Source organism: Ovis canadensis, chromosome 11 (genome assembly GCF_042477335.2).
Source record: "Ovis canadensis isolate MfBH-ARS-UI-01 breed Bighorn chromosome 11, ARS-UI_OviCan_v2, whole genome shotgun sequence".
Lineage (NCBI taxonomy): Eukaryota > Metazoa > Chordata > Mammalia > Artiodactyla > Bovidae > Ovis > Ovis canadensis.
In genome coordinates, this window is record NC_091255.1 from 19,173,986 (window position 1) to 19,193,440 (window position 19,455).

General features: G+C 42.8%; 1 protein-coding gene and 1 long non-coding RNA gene across 6 annotated transcripts in view; one reads left to right on the plus strand and one right to left on the minus strand.

Moving 5' to 3' along the window:
- LOC138447182 (uncharacterized) lies at positions 1–13,712 on the plus strand. The gene is made up of 2 exons (XR_011259706.1): positions 1–2,249; positions 12,686–13,712. It is a non-coding gene; the product is annotated as an uncharacterized lncRNA (long non-coding RNA).
- Positions 10,715–19,455, minus strand: part of TUBD1 (tubulin delta 1) — a 24,048-nt gene continuing 15,307 nt past the window's right edge. For 4 of the 5 annotated variants that reach the window (XM_069602672.1, XM_069602673.1, XM_069602674.1 and 1 more), the window contains exons 7-9: positions 15,001–15,141; positions 13,150–13,333; positions 10,715–11,357 (exon numbers count right to left, since the gene is read on the minus strand). In XM_069602672.1, coding sequence (XP_069458773.1) covers positions 11,255–11,357; positions 13,150–13,333; positions 15,001–15,141 — 428 coding nt within the window. In that variant the 3' untranslated portion in view covers positions 10,715–11,254. Of the gene's footprint in view, positions 11,358–13,149; positions 13,334–14,985; positions 15,142–19,455 lie in introns of all 5 variants that reach the window. The other variant, XR_011259704.1, reaches the window with a different exon arrangement.

Consider the following 19,455-nt stretch of genomic DNA (forward strand, 5'->3'; position numbering starts at 1 on the left):
ATGATCAAAGCTTCTCTGATAGTCCTAAAACATAGTAAATGAAGTGCTACACACAGCTGCAACCTGTGAAGTGTTTAGTTCCTTTATTCTCAAAGACAACAAGAAAAGAAAGCACATGATGTTCTTTAAAATTCTAAAAGCAGTGGAGTCATTTGTGTCTCGTAGTCAGGGGCTGGGGTTCCTGGCCCCTCCCTTTCCAGCAAGGCCAAGAGGTAACTTGAGGTAATGTCTTTGCCTTGAGAATGAGGGCTTGAATTGCAGCAAATAACCTACATCTATTTGCATACTGAACCAGAACTCACAAGAGGGATTATAACAAAAACCTGTTCTGGACAGCTGCTTACTCATTGCCTTTAGAGCTGTGCGGCGCTGGGACAGGCAGGTGCCAACCGTTTACTCATTCTCTTTGACCTACTAGCCTTCCACGGTTTGCTGTGTGGGTGTTGATGCTACTAAAAAAAAAAAAAAAGTTGTTTTACATGGTCCCCGCTCTCCCCAGACACCCTGGATTCATTTGAGATCTGAGATACTAGACTCTGTAGTTGGGATGCCGGCCCAAACTGTGGCTCAGAGACAGTGAGTCAGTTCTAAGTGGCTGGATGTCTCGGAACAGAAATGAAACGCAACTTAGAGGCTTTGTCAGCCAAATCCACAAATGTGTGGCTTTTTGAAACATCAGACATCTGTTCTTTTTAATTTAAAATAAACCTTTTTAAAAAGCACAGAGTTACTTGGCGCCTTGTTCCTTTGTGTCAGCAGCAGTTGCTGCTGTAACTCAGTAAAGCCTCTAATCAGAGTTAGAAAATTTGGCAACTTTCAGGGCACACCTCAGAGACTAAGTGGAGCTGAATTGCTTGGGGAAGGGAAGAGATGATTTTACAGCACACGGTCTATTTGGAAATCCCCTTCTGGGGTAATCAGCCCAGGTGTTCAACCCGTTTGTTAACCATTTCCAAATGACTCAAAGGACATAAAGGGAAGGCTTGGACACACTCCAGCACTATTTCTACAGTGTTAGTATCTGTTTGCGTTGGAAACCGCATTCCTGAATTCTTGAGGGGAAGGCTCTGGCTTTTTCTGGGTATCCTTGGCTGAGAGGGACCCCTGGGCCACCTATCTAAGCTAACAGTCCCAGCCTTCTGAGTTTCCAGGGAGGAGTGTGGACAGCTTGCTTTGATGGCCTTCCACCCAGAGCCCTTTGGGAAAAACCTTGTTTATTCAAGGAGGCCTCTGCCGGCCACTTTTCTCTCCCCCGACCCCACCTAATTCCAAACGTCATTTCCCTTTGTTGCCATTTATCCCCCTTTAGGGAACAGCATGAGCAGCTTTTTCCTCCAGGCCACTCACTTGTGACTGACCCTGCCCGACAGCATTGCTTAATTGTGTCCCCGTCTGTTTCTGACGGAGGGAAAAATTGTTTTTGTGGAGTGAGGCAGTTTGGGATTTGCAAAAAGGGATGGGTTCCGCCTTTCCCCAAAGGTGGGGAATGCCTGTTCAGATTACTCTTGTCTTCCTCTGGCTCCTTACCAGGCAGCAAAGAACAGCTCTGGTTCACTTCTCCCAGCAGGAAGTGCTGACGCCCGATGCTCCATGTTACCGGAGAACCCTGTTGTCCTCGACTTCCTTTTACAACTTAAAAAGATGAAAGCCAAAAATAATGAGGGAAGGCTTTTTTCTGCCTTTCGTTTCTGATGGCACTTCCTAGTGTCTTGAATTACTTTCACCTGGAAGACAGTCCTAAGCCTCTTACAGCTGCCAAACTTTCTCTACCGAACCTCACATGGTTTGGCCACACTCTTGAGACTCTTCAGATGCCTCTTCTCCATTTGGTCCTTTGCACCAACCTCCCTTCCACTCCCATATCCCCTCCAGAGTGTGTTCCTTGTAAACAGCCGCACACCACCAGCAATCAAGATTGGCTCCCAGGGACCTCCTCTGATGTGCCCTGTACCAGGAAGCACAGTGGATTTATGATAACTTTGATAATGATTGCTTGTTTGCTTGCTTGCTTTGTACCAGGCAGGGTTTTCAGTGTTGTTTTACATTATTGTATTTAATCATTAAATCCTTCCAACAGCCCCATGAGGAAATGAAGGCAGAGAAGTTCAGTGATATGCTGGAGGAAGCAAGGAAGTAGAGCAAGAATTAAACCTAGGTGTTCTGGCTGGCTCTTAGCCACTCAGTTCTGTGGAAAAGTCCAGTGCAAAAGTCCAGGTGTCTGCTTGCTTGTTTCATCTTGTGATCACAAGGTAGGTGATGGGAAAAGCGAGATAGCAGAAAATCAAGACAATAGCCCCAAAGCGTTTGGTATTTAACCAGATGACCAGCCTTTGCTTTGCATAGCCCTGTACCAGCTCCACTCTTAGCTGTCCTGTGTGGGCAGGTTTCCAGAATGATGTTTGCTATGATTATGACTACAAAGCAGTCTGTACAAAGGTACACACCTTTTTTCTTTTTCGAAGCACTGTCACATCTTGAGTTTTATTTGATCTTCGTAACAACCCTATGAAATAGGGCCACTTGTAGTATTAACCACATTGAGGGGGAAATATTTTTTTTATACATTTTTTAATCTCTGCTGGTTTAAGATACAGTAGAGAGGAGACAAAGTGTTGAAAAGGGATCTCCCTTCAAGAGCTCACAGTCTTCTTGAGGGTTATGCAAATATGCAGGTACCTACAGATGTAGAGTAAGATGGAGGCCATAAGAGAAAAAAACTGGCAAAAGCAAGAGAATTGCTGACCAGGAAGGATCAGAAAAGGTTTCATGATGATGGGTGTGGCATTTGAATTTCCAAGTAGGGGTGGGGTGAGGGGAAAGCCCTGTGAGAGACACCAGGAAGCACCAGTGAGGGGGCTGTGTTGAGGGTGAGCAGACCCAAGACCAAGAAGACTTCAGCCTCTGTTATTCTCTGCCCAGCTTCATTTGGTTTCCTTTAAAGGATGCACATAAAATACTCATCTGTTGGCCCAAAAGTTCATTTGGGTTTTCCCATGTTTTTTTAATGTATGGTTTGATCCATTGTTTTTAAACGCTGTTCTTTCATTCTGGCCGGGCCAGCTCTTTGTTGCTGGGTGTGGTCTTGGTCTAGGTGCGGCGAGTGGGGGGGGGGGGGGTGCTGCTCGCGCCAGTTGCTGTGCTAAGGCTTTGCACTGTGGTGGCTTCTTTTGTTGCAGAGCACTGCTCAGTCATGCACTCGGTTGCCCCATGGCACCTGGAATCTTTCCTGGTCAGGGATTGAACCTGTGCCGCCTCCACTGGCAGGCAGGTCCCAGACCACCAGGGAAGTCTGGGTTTTCCCATCATACTGTACAAAAACCCCAAAGGAACTTTCTGGCCAACCCAGTAGGTTGTCTGTTTCCTCATCTTCACTGTCTCCTCCAACTCGACCCTAAGCACCAGAAGGGCAGACACTGTTGTGTTCTCCTTTGTATGCTCAGAGCCAAGCAGAGGGTGGGATCACAATGAGTGTTTGCTGAATGGATATTGCGGTGGGTGAAGCATTAGCGGAGATCCAAAGCAGGCAGGAGATGCTGCCTAAGTAGAATCCAGGTAAAGAGGAAGTAAAAGGTGGAGTAAATGAAGGAGGCACCAGGGAACCCTGAGCAGACAGCAATAACCATTGGTCACTGAGCCAGGAATATAGTAATAGGAGGATCAAGTTGGAGGGAGAGAGTCACTGCTCTGTTCTGAACATATGAAGGGAAGAGACCCATAGAATAGTGGGACCTTGTATAGGAATATATACAGTTTTCCCAACTCCCCAATTCCTAGTGAATGTGCCATCCACAGACCACTCCCTGTCAGAGAATAAACTTGACTTTTTCTGAGAATTCTCTAGAATAGGGGTCCCCAGCCTCTGGGATCTGATGCCTGATGATCTGAGAAGGACCTGATGTAATAATAATAGAAATAAAGTACACAACAAATGTAAATTCGCTTGAATCGTCCCCAAACTATCCCCACCCCCAACCCTACCCCATCAATCCGCGGGAAAATTGTCTTCCATGAGAACCGGTCCCTGGGGCCAAAATGCTGGCGACCGCAGGTGTAGAGTGGCACGTCCTCTATGCTTTGCTGCAGGTGATCCTCGAAGCCTCCCCATCGTTACGTGGCACCGTTGTGAAAGAATGGCCCTGTGACTGGATGTTGGGGCCACAGGAAACTGCTCTAAAATTCCTTCCCACAGTTGTATCCTGCTGGCTTCTCCGGTGGCTCCTCCCTCCTAGATCGGGGAGGATGGTCATTCCTGGAGAGATCGTCTGTCTTTATAAGGAGAAAAGTTTGGCAATGTGATTTCCAGTATATTTCTACCGGAGTCCAAGATTCCAGCAGTGCTCGCCTAGACAGCAGTGGCAGCCACCAAGAACCCGGATGCCACTAGTATTCCCAAGTAAGCGGGAGGGCATCCTCCCAGCCACCTCTGCCAAGCTAAAAAGTCAGAATCGTGGCCTTATTACACCTTCTAGAGCATGTGGTAAAGGCAGCTTTCCATTTGGCTGCTTCAGTGCCGGGGCTGTTTACACGTTTCAGTAAATGAGTTATGCTTATTGAAGTTGGCTTGGATAGGAGTTCAGAATCAATGACATATGACCACAGTCATACCACTCACCGGGAGCACCAGAGTCCAGGAGAGATTTACTTGTGTCATAATCCTTGGGTAGAGAAGAGGGGCACAGAACTTGAGTATTCCCCCCTCAGGAGGGTGCACCGTTTGTGAAGCCTGGGAGTATTGGGGTGTGAACATTCCTGGCTTTTGGAGGGGATCAGATGAAATGAGATACCTATCTGGTAAAAGCATGGGTGTGCAAGTGCTTTGCACCATTTCAGAAGACAAAAAAAGGAAGCTGCAAAATAGGGCTTGTAGAAAAATGTAAGATCAAAGAAATTTGCAGATGTGCATTTTCTTCTTCAAACATAAAGAGTATGTCTGAGCATAAGAGACATCCCTGGTCTCTGCAAGGAGGAGATAAAAGATTCTTTCATACACAAATGATTTCTGACTTGATACAGCCTTGTCTCAGGCTGCTCCCAGACTTTATGTGATATATTTACTAGCCTCCTGTCCGGTGGGCAGTGTTCGTTAGAACATTGTGATACAGTAGGACCCCAAAGTCTTTCATTTCTCCCTTCCTCCTCTGCCCCTGACTCAACCTGGGGTGTCCTGTCATTCCCACACCCTATTTCTGTGATGGTTCAGAATGATGAGGCCCACTACTTCCACCCCTTGTTGCTGCCTTCTGATTAGTTTGACTTATTCCTCTCTTCTTCAAACTATCTCCAGGTTTTAACATCTTTTTAAAAATAATTTGAGTTATTTTATGTTTATGTTGGATTTTTATAACACAGGGCCATTCTTTCACAAAGTTATAAAAATTAAAAAAAACATGCAAGGGAGACTTCCCTGGTGGTCTAGTGATTAAGAATCCACTTGCCAACGCAGGAGACCCCAGTTCAATTCCTGGCTTGGGAAGATCCTCTGGAGAATGGATAGGCCACCCACCTCAGTATTCTTGGGCTTTTCCTGGTGGCTCAGATGGTAAACAATTAACCTGCAATGCAGGAGACCTAGGTTCAATCCCTGGGTTGGGAAGATCCCCCAGAGGAGGGCATGGCAACTCACTCTAGCATTCTTGTCTGTAGAATCCCATGGACAGATGAGCCTGTGTGAGCTACGGTCCACAGGGTTGCAAAGAGCTGGACATGACTGAAGTGAGCATGCATATACAGGAGTTCAGGGATGGAATTTAGATTTCAGACCAGGACTTGCAAGCCAAGGCAGTTTTTCACTCTCTTAATATGGTATTTGAATTTATATTGCCTGAAGTGGCTTCTACTGATATAAGATTTCAGAAACAAAGTATGTTCAATTCTATTTCCAGGTCCTTAGTTGCATCTAATAGCTGTGAGATCTGTTGCTAATACAGGGCCTTTAATGGGTTTTATTGTATGTCTGTAGTTTTGCAGCTTTACATCTCTTCCAGAGTTTGTTAGACATTTATATTAATCTGTTCAGTAAACAGAGTATCTGCATGAGCCAGACATGGGCTGTGCAGCAAGAAATCCACCAGATGGTGAACTCCATAAGGGCAGGAGGCAGGGTTACCTCATTTTTAAAATTTCCCCATCTTTGCACAGTCTTTCCTTGCAGGTGTTCAATGGATGTTTGTTGAATTAAGCTCATATCCTGCCTCTTTCATACTGGTCACACAAGCCGAGCTTAAGCAAAGGCTTCTTTTTTAGGAAAGGAAATTCCCACCTTTCTGCCTCCTGTCATGTTTGTCTTATTATCTTGTTCCCATGAACTCTCACCTAGTAAGGACAAGCTTTGTTCAACTCCAGTGTCTACAATTCCCAGGATTTTGCTCCTGAAATGTCTAGAGTAGCCCCGTCCAAAAGAAACATTATGCAAGCCATGTATCTAATCTAAGATTTTAGTACCTGTACTTTAAAACATGAAAAGAATAAAATATAAAAAGAAACAAGTATTATACCAATTTGGATAATTTATTTAACCTATTGTGTCCAAAATATTTCCATAGTTTAAAATATTAATCCTTTACATGATTTTATTAATATCATCTTCAAAATCCAGTGTGTATTTTATACTTACTAACCACATGTGTCTAATGGCTACCTTATTGGACACCAAATGCTGGGCAAAAAGATTGTGCGAAAACCTTTGAGTTTTTGCATACTTAACATGTAAATAATTAAACCCAAATAGGACGAGAGAAACCATGAAAGAGTCCGTTGTTCTGGCTCCATCACTGGCGAAGAAAATAAATTCAAGCACGACAGAATTATTTGCTAAGTGACATGTAGCTCGGCTTGTTGTTTCTTTTTGTACTGTTCTGTTTTTTCTTTCTTTCGGCTGCACCACTGTGGCTTCCTGGTCCTTAATCCTCTGGCCAGGGCTTGAACCCGGGCCCTTTGCCTGTAAAGGTGCAGAGTCCTAACCGCTGGACCATCAGGGAATTCCCTATGCTATTTGCGTAAGTTATTCTTAGATTTTTTTTTAATCATTGGTAAAATCCATACCTCAAGAACCATTGAGTCTTTCTTTTTAATACTTATAAACTATTAGCAGTTCTCTGACCTTCCTTTTCATTTCTTTCTTGCATCACTTGCTCCCTAGCGCCTAAATGATTAGGCTTTTCTATCTTTCCCCTCTTCTCTCTTGAAGCCCTATCTTCTCCAACACTGACCTGACACTGTGTTCTCTAGAAACTTAAAATATTTACATTGTTTTTCTTAACATTCCTGCTAGTGGGAAATGGGATTTCATTTACTAATAAGGCTGACATTGCGTCCTCTGACATTTCAGAGTGTAGGAATAAGAAATTATCTAGTTTAAAATATAAAGCCAGATTTTTTATGCTCACATTCCTAAAACGCATAGGAAACAATGTGATTGATACAGATGAGCAAATATCTCTTAAATAACTCATTATTTCCCAAAAATGACAAGTTGGTGGACAAAGCCATATTTGGGAGGTAGGTGGAACTACAAGAAAGGGTTCGCTGCCAAACCCTGGGCTCATGGGGAGAGAATAGCAGGATGGGAACATGTGGGGCATGTTTTAAGACGAAATTTGGACAGGAATGCAAGTGTGATAAACATGGTGGTCAGGAGAAGAATCACTGGTATGCCCACTGCAGAGCGAGGACAGCGCCAGTGAGGGGATGTTCCAGACAAACTAGAAGTCTAGACCAGAGGCCCCAGTTCGTTGTTCTTTACCTTCTACCACATCTTCCCTGTTTAAAAAAGAAATTGAATGCGGACATGGGAAAGATGTTCGTGCGCTGTGTTCTCAGTTGCTTAGTCATGTCTGACTCTTTGTGACCCCGTGGACTGTAGCCCGCCAGGGATTCTCCAGGCAAAAATACTGGAGTGGGTTTCCATTTCCTCCTCCGGGGGATCTTCCCGACCCAGGGATCAAACCCGTCTCCCGCATGTCCTGCACTGGTGGATTCTTTACCCCTGAGACACCTGGGAAGCCCTGGGCAAAATAGTAAGCAATAATTAGGAAGCGAGAATTGTAGCTCCAGATATGGAAAGAAACTTAACTACCTTGTAAGCTTCTTCATTTAGACTTCGTGGTATTGGTCCACATATCCTTAACATTTGTGCAGTGCCTGGCACTGAATGGATACTGGTGGGATGAATGAATGGACTGAGAGTGAACTGTGGGCACACTTCTGAGTTCTGAGGGACAGGTTAAAGAAGAGAGAAAGGTGTTGCTGGTTGACTGAATAATACTGGTGAGGGGTTGTGGGGGAATCCTCAAAGCTGGAAGCAAGAGAGAATGAATGGGAAGAAACAGGTTCTACTGCTCAAAGAGTTCTTAAGAAAAGCACAAATGGAGAAGAGTGAAAGGCTTGATTAAAATAAGAAGTAGGCTTGGCTTTACACTGTACTCACTGCCTGCAGGGGTACATCCTGGCTCTATGGGGTAAGCCTGAGTGACACAGTGAATCAGTTACTCAGTAATCTAGGAAATTACATGTTCAGGGACTTCTCTGGTGGTCCGGTGACTGCAGCTTGTCACTCCCCAGTGCAGGAGGCCCAGGTTCTATTCCTGATCAGGGAACTAGATCCCGCATGCCGTGACTAAAATTCTGCAAGCCACAACAAAGATTGAAGATCCCGAGCAGCAGAGCTAAGATCCAGTTCAGCCAGATGAATAAATAAATATTTCTTAAAAAAAGAATTTCCGTATTTGAAGCTTTTGGATGTCTCTGCCCAGGAAGTTATGATTCTATACTTGTCTTAGCTGGTTGGTCATTTTGCTGTTGTTTAGTTGCTAAGCGGTGTCTGACTCTTCTGACGCCATGGACTGTGGCCCTCCAGGCTCCTGTGTCCATGGGATTTGCCAGGCAAGAATCCTGGAGTGGGTTGCCATGCGCTGCTCCAGGCCTTTCTAATACCAGCTGTTGTTTTGAAGCTCTGGCATCAACTCTTTGGTGTTCATTTTTAAGTTATCACAACTCTAATAGCAAAAACTTTACATTATTCAAACTAGATAAGAAAAAAATTTTTTCATGTAAACATTTACAACAATTTCACACATATTTAGGTACCACATCTACCAAATAATGCAGTTGTGCATTAAAGAATAATGTACATAAAAAAGGTTCAACTCACATAAATGAATCGGAGAAGGCAATGGCACCCCACTCCAGTACTCTTGCCTGGAAAATCCCATGGACACAGGAGCCTGGTGGGCTGCAGTCCATGGGGTCGCTAGGAGTCGGACATGACTGAGCGACTTCACTTTCACTTTTCACTTTCCTGCATTGGAGAAGGAAATGGCAACCCACTCCAGTGTTCTTGCCTGGAGAATCCCAGGGGCAGGGGAGCCTGGTGGGCTGCCATCTATGGGGTCGCACAGAGTCAGACACGACTGAAGTGACTTAGCAGCAGCAGCAGCTGCACAATGAATGAGTGAACCCAGGGCTCTAATTGGAGTTTACTTTGAACAGTCACCTGCCATTGATTCCATCGGTTGGCAAGTTAGAAATACTTTTGTTCCCACTGGTACTTTATGCATTCTTTTCTCAAATATAAAATGATTTCAACTTATGGCTTTCTTTAAGCTTAACTTGGCAAAGTTCCTCAGAACCAGCTTACCCCTAGTGAGGTAATTCAGTTACAGAGCTTCATTAAGGCTGCTTTGGTTTGGGAAACTGTTTCAGTGTTTGGGATCTCTGCAATGCTAAATTATTGCTTTTAACTTTATCTTGTAAAAATTATGATCTAATTATTTTTAAGTACTCTCGGTTAACAAAATACAGCAGTGGGTGTGCCTTTTAGCAGATGAAGAGACCACTTTTTACATTCCTTAGAAATAAGATATGGCTCAGTATTTTAAATCATAGCAACAGTTGATAAGAAAAACACAAAAAAGTAATCATTTCCATATGGAAAGAGAAGGAAGAAACCAGTGAATCTGTGAACTGTCATTTTTCCATATAAAAATAAGTCACCACTGGTAGACCTGGCAGAAAGGGCAAGTGTTCCTATTTGTTTCCCATTTTATATTTGTTAACCACATTTCATGTGATGCATTTTATTGAAATACACCATTCTCCTCAAACTCAGCTGCCAATTTCCAAATGTGTTTTGTCCTAAATGAGACCAACATCTATAGGTGTCAAGTTCATCTAGCACAGTATTTCCTTGTAGCTCAGATGGTTAAGAATCTGCCTGCAATCAGGAAACCCGGGTTTGATCCCTGGGTTGGGAAGGTCCCCTGGAGAAGGAAATGGCAACCCACTCCAGTATTCTTGCTTGGAGAATCCCATGGACGGAGGAGCCTGGAGGGCCACAGTCTGTGGGGTCTCAAAGAGTTGGATACAACTGAGCAATTAGCAGTAGTAATATATTAGTATTTCCTTGGTGATAATTTTATCAACCTAGTGACAGTTTGGTGAAAGCTCTCACCCCTTTTACTGAAAAGAATACACTTTGAAGTATATTACCTTATAATTACCTTCTTCCACACCAGCTAAATACCGATCAGTAATTTAAAAACAGTATTTGAAAAAAAAAACACTATTTGATCAAAATCAATTTCTACTCTGAAATTCTAAGATGTAAAAGAAAGACAATTTTCTGATGCCCAATTTAAGAAAAGCAAACAAAGTAAACACTTGCTTATTTACTTTTTGCACTTAAGCATGATATACATTTATTAACAAAATCCTGACATTTATTTTATTTTATTTTATTTTTGACATTTATTTTTAAATAGCTGCTTACAGCGGAAAATCTTACCCTGTTATAGAACATATTCAAAAAGAGATGTTCACATCATAGCATTTGACAACAGCTCCCTCTTGTGGTCCAAAACATTCACTTCAAAGTTGAATATATTTAAATATAGAACTGCAATTTCTTGACTTAAAATTGTGCCATGAAAGTTTAGCTCATATTTACTGAATGCTTTTTGGAATAAAGAGGGAAGTTTCCTTTTCTGATAGTTTCAAAGTTGTAACATCTCAGCCAAGTGTTCCCAAAGTTCTTTAAAGAAGCACCAATTTTTTTTTTTTTTCTTACAAAGGAAAATACAAAGTAGATGTTTTCATTGAAAACATGAAAGGTTTTCCTCCTTCTCTGAGGCTATAGCATGAAGAAGGAACCAGCATTCGACTCTGTAGCATCAGCAGACTGTAATTTTAAAACCTTAGCAGTACTGCAAGTATTTTAGTCCAAAATTGACTTAAGGTAATTTTTCCTCTTGGTTCAAAATCAGAGGTTGCAGTAACTAGCGATAACCTGTTCTAACAACGTGAAACTGTCCAAAAAATCCTCTTCTTCGATTCCAAATTTTGTGTACTGATGAAGGTAGGCTCTGGTGAAAGAAACAGAAAATACAAAATAAAAACCTCAGGCAACTGAATAATTCAGAATCAAATAATAGCTCTTTTGTAGCTCATGAACATCTGAACATGGCAAACTCTCTTAAAAGTCTTCTCTTTGCTTCTATGTTTACTCCAAAAGGTAGCAAGCTTTCAAAGTTTATTTCAAGCTCCGTCAATTCAAGACAGTGACAATAAAAGGCACATTGGAGGGGAATTCCCTGGTGGTCCAGTGGTTAGGGGACCCTCCCAGGTGACTCAATGGTAAAGAGTCCGCCGGTCAACGCAGGAGACGCAAGAGGCATGAGTTGGATCCCTAGGTTGGGAACATCCCCTGGAGGAGGAAATAGCAACCTGCTCCAGTATTCTTGTCAGGAAAATCCCATGGACAGAGGAGCCTGGTGGGCTACAGTCCCTGGGGTCATGAAGAACTGGACAGGACTGAGCGTGGATGCACGCCTGCCGATGGTTAGGACTCGGAGCTTTCACAGGGTTTCATCCCTGGCTGGGGAACTATTATTAAGAAACCAGCAAGCTGCTAGGCGTGTCCAAAAAAAAAAGCACACAGGGAAAAAAAAGTGTGTTCAGATTTGGCTGTCTACCCAGCGCATATTCAACACCCTAGAGGAGATGACTGGGTTCAGTAAAACCTCTTGAGAAGTGCCTGGGAAGTCTTATCTAAGGTGTGAAACTGCAGAAACACACAGGTCCGGTTCTAGGAATGAAATGAAGCCTCCCGAGTGTTTTTCAGACAACACTTAACTTGCACTTAGGCCAGATGATCCTGTTAATAGCCCCAGCCCCTCAAAATGTTCTGTAGAAGGAGAAATCATATTAGAATATCAAGGGCGGACATGAATTCTATTAGTGAAAACAGCTGCTAGCATTTAATGGCGGTGGGATGGGAACTAGGCCAGAACTAAACAGAAAGCGCGCAGTCCTGAGGAGGGGGGTTCTGGGAATGGCCAGGTACAGGAGGGGAGACCCCTGGGAATCCTGGCTAATCCAAGTACAGGCTTATCCAGTCATCTAGGAGTTCTGCTGCCACATTAAGTAACTGTGGCAGAGGACAGGGAGCCCGCTAACGCAATTCTTCACATCAGGCAGACATTTCATAGTATCAGGTGGAGCTGAACTTGCCATATCCTTCTTACTGAGCAAATCAGGATCTCGTCCATTCTCAAGGATCCAATTTTGGAAAATTACTATGGAACAGTTCTTGAGCATTTACTGGTCAGGCACTGGCCTAGGTGTTTTCCCACATTATTATCTCATTTTAACCTTCACCACATATATCCTCTCTTTTGGATCCATCATACAGGAAAGGAAGCCAGAAGTAACGTGTTCAAAGTTTCATACGTACAAAGCGCTCACTCCATGGCAGTCTGAATGTGTTCCCCCCAGATTTACACGGTGAAACCCTAACTCTCAAGGTCCTGACATCAGGAGGTAAGGCCTTCGGGACTGAGATTCGGTCACCACAGTGGAGCCCTCGTGAGTGCAGTGACAGGCCCACGAGAGCTCCTTCGCCTCTGCCGCCAGCTCAGGACACAGCAAGAAGACGCCACCTATAAACCACGAAATGAGCCTTCACTGGACGTCGCATCTGCTGGGACCTTACTCTTGGAATTCCCAGCCTTCAGAAATAAACTTCTGTGGTTTATAAGCCACCCACTTTATGCTATTTTTGTTATAGCAGCCCAAACAGGCTAAGACACTCCAGAACCTGCCTAGCAGTTATCTGCCTCATGTTAGGAAAGGTTTGTAGACTTCTTTTGTACTTACCTTGAAGCAAACATATTCCATGCTTTGCCCACAATCCTATCAAGTGGTTTTACTAAGGACTGGCTATTGCTGACCAAGGCTGCAGACCTCTCATATTTCCTAAAGGCTCGCTGGGTTTTCCACACATTGAAAGCGTGCACAGGCTCTAACCAGGAAGTATAGAGAGCTGGATCTTTAAATGCTCCTAGAGTAAAACAACAAGCCATTGTTTATATCACAAATCATTAATTTTGGCAACAAATTAATAAACACTTTCTTTTCCATTTCACCAGAAGTCTTTTGTATTGCCTTTTAAAACTAGCTTTATATTGCTTTTGGATAAATGATCCATGTTCATCATTATTAAAAAAATTCACACCATTCAGAGAAGTATTAAGAAGAAAATTTAAGTCAACTCAACAGTTGAAATGTCACCACCCAGAAATAATGACTATGAACAGTCTGCTGACCCTCTCTTATACTGGAATTTTACACGCATGCTCTTATGTGATTTGTATTTTCCATCCACCAATACGTTGTGAACCTCTTTTCCATGTCAATAAATATCACCCATATTTTTAAAAGCTTCTATGAACATATCATTTACTTAACACATTTCCTACTGCTGGGCATTTTGTTGTTCCCACATTTCTATCAGTGTGAAAGATACTGCAACGAATATCTTTGAAAGAACACCTCTATGTACCTGCATCATTTCCTGTGGGCAAATTTTTAAAAGTTAGATTACTTTACATGTCCTTTTATTAACTGTCTTATTTTAAAATCTAAAATGAAGAATAGGAAGAAAGTACCGCATCTGATCAACTTGATATGATCTCTTAATTATTACTACTCTTTTATTTAAGGGTGTTACAGGGGCTTTCCTCATGGCTCAGTGGTAAAGACTTTGCCTCCCAGTGGAGGAGACGTAGGAGACACCGGTAGGATCCCTGGGTTGGGAAGATCTCCTAGAGAAGGGAATGGCAACCCACTGCAACATTCTTGCCTGGGACATCCCAGGGATAGAGGAGCCTGGTGGGCTACAGTCTATGGGATCTCAAAAAGTCAGACACAACGGGGGCACCAAACAACACAGGGACGAGACTGACTCTCTTTATGTCACAGCTGCCACCGTGCCGCACCAAGCCACACTCAGCCGTGTGTGACTCAGTCGAAGGGGCATAAACACAAGCGTGGGGTGTGACCCGTGCAGGACCAGGCCTGCCCTGCTTTGCTTATGCCTACGTGATCTGATGGCTGAAGCGCTAACAGATGTCTCTGACTAAGCCTGAAGCCACAGGTGAGGATGACAGAGCAACCAGACTCAGGAAGAAAGAATTAAAACTTGTCTCTTACTTACACCACTTCCATTTTGGTGTCTGGTCACATACCGGTACAGGGGTTGCATTTTGCTACTAAAACAGAGTTTTTCTTTTCCCTTTCTTTAAAAGAATAAATTTGGGGGGTTGGCACTGACATATAACTGCTGAGAACTACTGTAGCACAGAGAACTCTCCTCGGTGCTCTGTGGTGACCCAAATGGGAAGGAAATCCAAAAAGGGGGTAAGCATGTATAGCTGATTCACGTTCCTGTACACCTGAAACTAACACAACATTGTAAAGAAACTATACTCCAATAAAAATTAATTTAAAAAAATTCCAAGAGATACAGGAGAAAAAAAAAAAAAGAATAAATTTGGCGGGGGGGCGGAATTTGGGTTCAGTGTTTAGGGCTGTGAGCTCTCACTGCTAAGGGTGTGGGTTCGATCCATAGCCAGGGAACTCAAGATCGCACAAGGCACATGATGAGGCCATCTGTACCATGAACATCGGCAAAATGTGCATCTTAATTTTCACCTTAACTTTGCTCACCCACATCCGCACTGTGCGCGTCTTTCCCACGAAGGATGACCAAGTTAGCAATGGAAGTGTTAAAATGAATCTCTCTGTTGACAGACATTTTACCAAGAGGAGGAAGTCCTGATAAAGGTGGCCGAACCTGCCAATCAATACCTACCAAAAGTAAAAAAAAAAAAAGAGATTTTACAAATGGCCTTGAACAAGAACAGAAAAATGTAAGATGATATATGTATTTTATAGAAATTTCCATTTGATAAGTACAAGTTGGGGGGGGCAGCATTCTGCTAAAAAGTTACACATTCTTATCTGGTTGACCTAAGGTTATTCAAACTATTCAATTCTGAGGCAGGCATGAAATAATTCTTCACTGAATATTAAAGGATGGCAGTAGGCACAAAGGATGGAATTCTACACTGCAATAAAAAGAAACTGACTATGGATATGCAAAAAGACACGGACAGATCTCAGAGGCAGGAAGCAAGTTTGACTGAAAAGGTTACATACTGTGAGTCTATTTATAGGACTTTCCTGGGCTCCAAAATCACTGCAGATGGTAACTGCAGCCATGAAATTAAAAGACTCTTGCTTCTTGGAAGAAAAGCTATGACCAACCTAGACAGCATATTAAAAAGCAGAGACATTACTTTGCCAACAAAGGTCCATATACTCTTAAGCTATGGTTTTTCCAGTAGTCATGTATGGATGTGAGAGTTGGACTGTAAAGAAAGCTGAGCACCGAAGAATTGATGCTTTTGAACTGTGGTGCTGGAGAAGACTCTTGAGAGTCCCTTGGACTACAAGGAGATTCAACCAGTCCATCCTAAAGGAAATCAGTCCTGAATATTCATTGGAAGGACTGATGCTGAAGCTGAAACTCCAATACTTTGGCCACCTGATGCAACGAACTGACTCATTGGAAAAGACCCTGATGCTGGGAAAGATTGAAGGCAGGAAGAGAAGGGGACAGCAGAGGATGAGATGGTTGGATGGCATACTCACTCGATGGACATGAGTTTGAGTAAGCTCCGGGAGTTGGTGATGGACAGGGAAGCCTGGCATGCTGCAATCCATGGGGTCGCAAAGAGTCGGACATGACTGAGAGACTGAACTGAACTAATAGGACTGTCTAGAAAAGGCAAAATCATAGGAATAAAATTCAGATCAATAGTCACTAGGGGCTTGGGGTGGAGAAAAGAGACTGTCTACAAAGGGGTGTGAGGAGACTTTTTGGAGCGTGGAACTACTGTCTCAATTGTGGTGGTGGTTACATGGTAGTAAGTGTGTCAAAACTCATGGAACTATCCACCTAGAAAGAGTGAACTTCATTCTACATGTCTCTGTGAATAAACAAGCAAAATAGATACAAAAATGTTAAGGGATGTAGAAACACCAAGCAAAAATAGGATTGAAAATTGACTAGTCAAAGGGAAATATTAAGAAAATACTCTTAAATTATACATAAGATAGGGGAAAATTTCAGCGTGTAATAACAGTTCGATTTTCAGCAAAAGAAATTTCAGAACAAATAAAAAATATACTGGCATACTGAAATCATTGATAATAATAAGACAAACAGGCCAACTTAAAAATCTGGAGAGATGTTTGAACAAACATTTCACCACAGAAGATAAACAAATAGCTAATAACCACATGAAAAGATGCTCAACATCACTGTCATGAGGAAAATGCAAATTGAAACCACAAGGAGACACAACTTCACAGCATCTAGTATGGCTAAGTCACTGGCTCTTAAACTGGCTTTGCAACCATGTGAGGCACATCTCCCTTTGACTCCTGCTCAAGGAATGTTGCTAAACTTGTCTGTTTATCATGACGACTGCCTCTTTCCTATCCTAGCAGGAAACTAAAGGTTTGCTTTCTGGAGAGGACAGGATTGAGTGTCTCTAGTCTGAAGAACACTAGGCAGAGCTAAGGGCATGGTGCACACCAAAACTAGAGAGATCAGGTGTAAAAAAAAAACAAGAGAGATCAACGGAAGTCCAGGATAACCATGCCCCCCCCCCCCACCCAAGACGACTAGGGCTTTGTCTAAACCCTCTGGACAGAAAATCTAACACAGCAGACAGGCAAACAGAATATCCAGCATGACAGACATACACGGGCTAGAGGGGGCGGAAAACACTAGACTGAAGCAGATCAGAAGGCTCTGGTGAAGGTTTCTCTAGGAAGATGAAACTGACAGAATACTTGAATACAGGCAGACCTTGGAGATTTTTCGTGCTTGGTTCCAACCACCACAATAAAGTCAATTATCCCAAATTAAAAGACACTTGCTCCTTGGAAGATAAACTACGGCGAACTAGACAGTGTATTAAAAAGCAGAGACATTACTTTGCCGACAAAGGTCCATATAGTCTAAGCTATCGTTTGTCCAGCAGTCATGTATGAATGTGACATTTGGACCATAAAGAAGACTGAGCGCCAAAGAACTGATGCTTTTGAACTGTGATGTCGGAGAAGACTGTTGAGAGTCCCCTGGAGACTTCTCCCCTGCAAGAAGATCAAACCAGTCAATCCTAAAGGAAATCAGTCCTGACTATTCATTGGAAGGACTGATGCTGGAGCTGAAGTTCCAATACTTTGGCCACCTGCTGTGAAGAACTGACTCTTTGGAAAAGACCCTGATGCTGGGAAAGATTGAAGGCAGGAGAAGGGGACGATAGAGGATGAGATGGTTGGATGGTATCACCGACTCAATAGACATGAACTTGAGCAAGCTCTGGGAGACGGTGAAGGACAGGAGAGCCTGGTGTGCTGCAGCCCATGGGGTCGAAAGTGTCAGACACGACTGAGAGACTGAACAACAATCCCAACAAAGCATGTCACATAAATATTTTTTCATTTCCCAGAGCATATAAAAGTTACATTTACACTATACTGTAATCTATCAATTCGGCAATAGCACTGTGTCTAAAAAAACAGCATACCAACCTTAATTGAAAAATGCTTTATTAGTGCTAAAAAATGCTAACCGTCATCTGAACTTTCAAGATATAATCCTTTTTTTAACTTGAAAGTTGTTTTGCAATAGTAACGTCAAAGGGACTGTCCTGGTGGTCCCGTGGTTGAGAGTCCACCTGCTGATCCTCGGTCCAGAAGGATCCCACATGCTGCAAGGTAGCTAAGCCTGTGAGCTGCAACTCCTGAGCCCACACTGTAGAGCCCGTGCTCCGCAACAAGAGGAGACACCACAATGAGAAGCCCGGGCACCGCAACTAGGGAGTAGCCTCTGGCGCCACAACTAGAGAAAGCCTGTACGCAGTAGCACAGGTCCAACACAGCCAAAACAAAGAAATAGTTGTTTAAAAAAAAAAACACATGATGACGTTAAAAAATATAGTAACATCAAAGATTACACATCACCATAACAAACATAATAAGAAGAAAAAGGGGTGAAATACTGTGAGAATGGCCAAAACGTGCCACAGAGATGTGTAGTGAGTGAACGCCGCTAGAAAAATGGTGCCAACGAATCTGCTAGATGAAGGGTGGCCACAAACCTTCAATCTGTCAAAGAACACAAAATCTGCAAAGTGCAATGAAGCAAGGTATGCCTGGCATCAGGAAAAAAAAAATTCAGACAAGTAGTGAAACAAGGCTGAATAATTGACAGGTACATAGAAAAACTAAGCAAACAAGAAAACAAGGCAATCATTAACTCCAAAGAAAACAAAAAAAAAATTATACAGGAAGGGAAAAGTAATCATAGGATGCTCTGCTGCTCAGCTGTGAACAGCATTTACTTGATCATGATAGTATAAAACGGAGTATCGCTTTAACCCGATGATGACACTTACGACCGTATCAGAAGGATGAGGAGACAGAGAGTATTTCAGGGCTTAGGGTCCAGAGTTAGAAAAAAGCTAAATCCTAACCCTCCATAGAGGGAAGTAAATAGGTAATAAATAAATGAAAACTCTATAAAGGCAGTAAATAGATAAAAACAATAACAAACAACAGGAGAGTTTTGGGAGACAGTTACCTTTAACAAGGAGACAACAGAAGAAGGTTATGGACTAAGAATTTTTAACAACTAGCTTCACAGAATTAATTCACTATTTAGGTACATATAAAGTTATGGCGTATATGGTAGAAAACTGTGCAGCTACTGAAAAGAACAAGGCATGTCTAAATGAATGAATTGGAATAAAGGATAGAGAATACTACATTGAAAAATGCAGAACAAAAAAATTACATAGTGAAGGCTATGGTTTTTCCAGTGGTCATGTATGGATGTGAGAGCTGGACTATAAATGAGATGTCTGGATGGCATCACCGACTCGATGCACATGAGCTAGGGTGAAGTCCGGGAGTTGGTGATGGACAGGGAGGCCTGGCATGCTGCGATTTATGGGGTTGCAAAGAGCTGGACACGACTGAGCGACTGAACTGAACTGAATATGATGTTAGTTTTATTTTTTTTAAGTGTGTTTATATATATAGGCC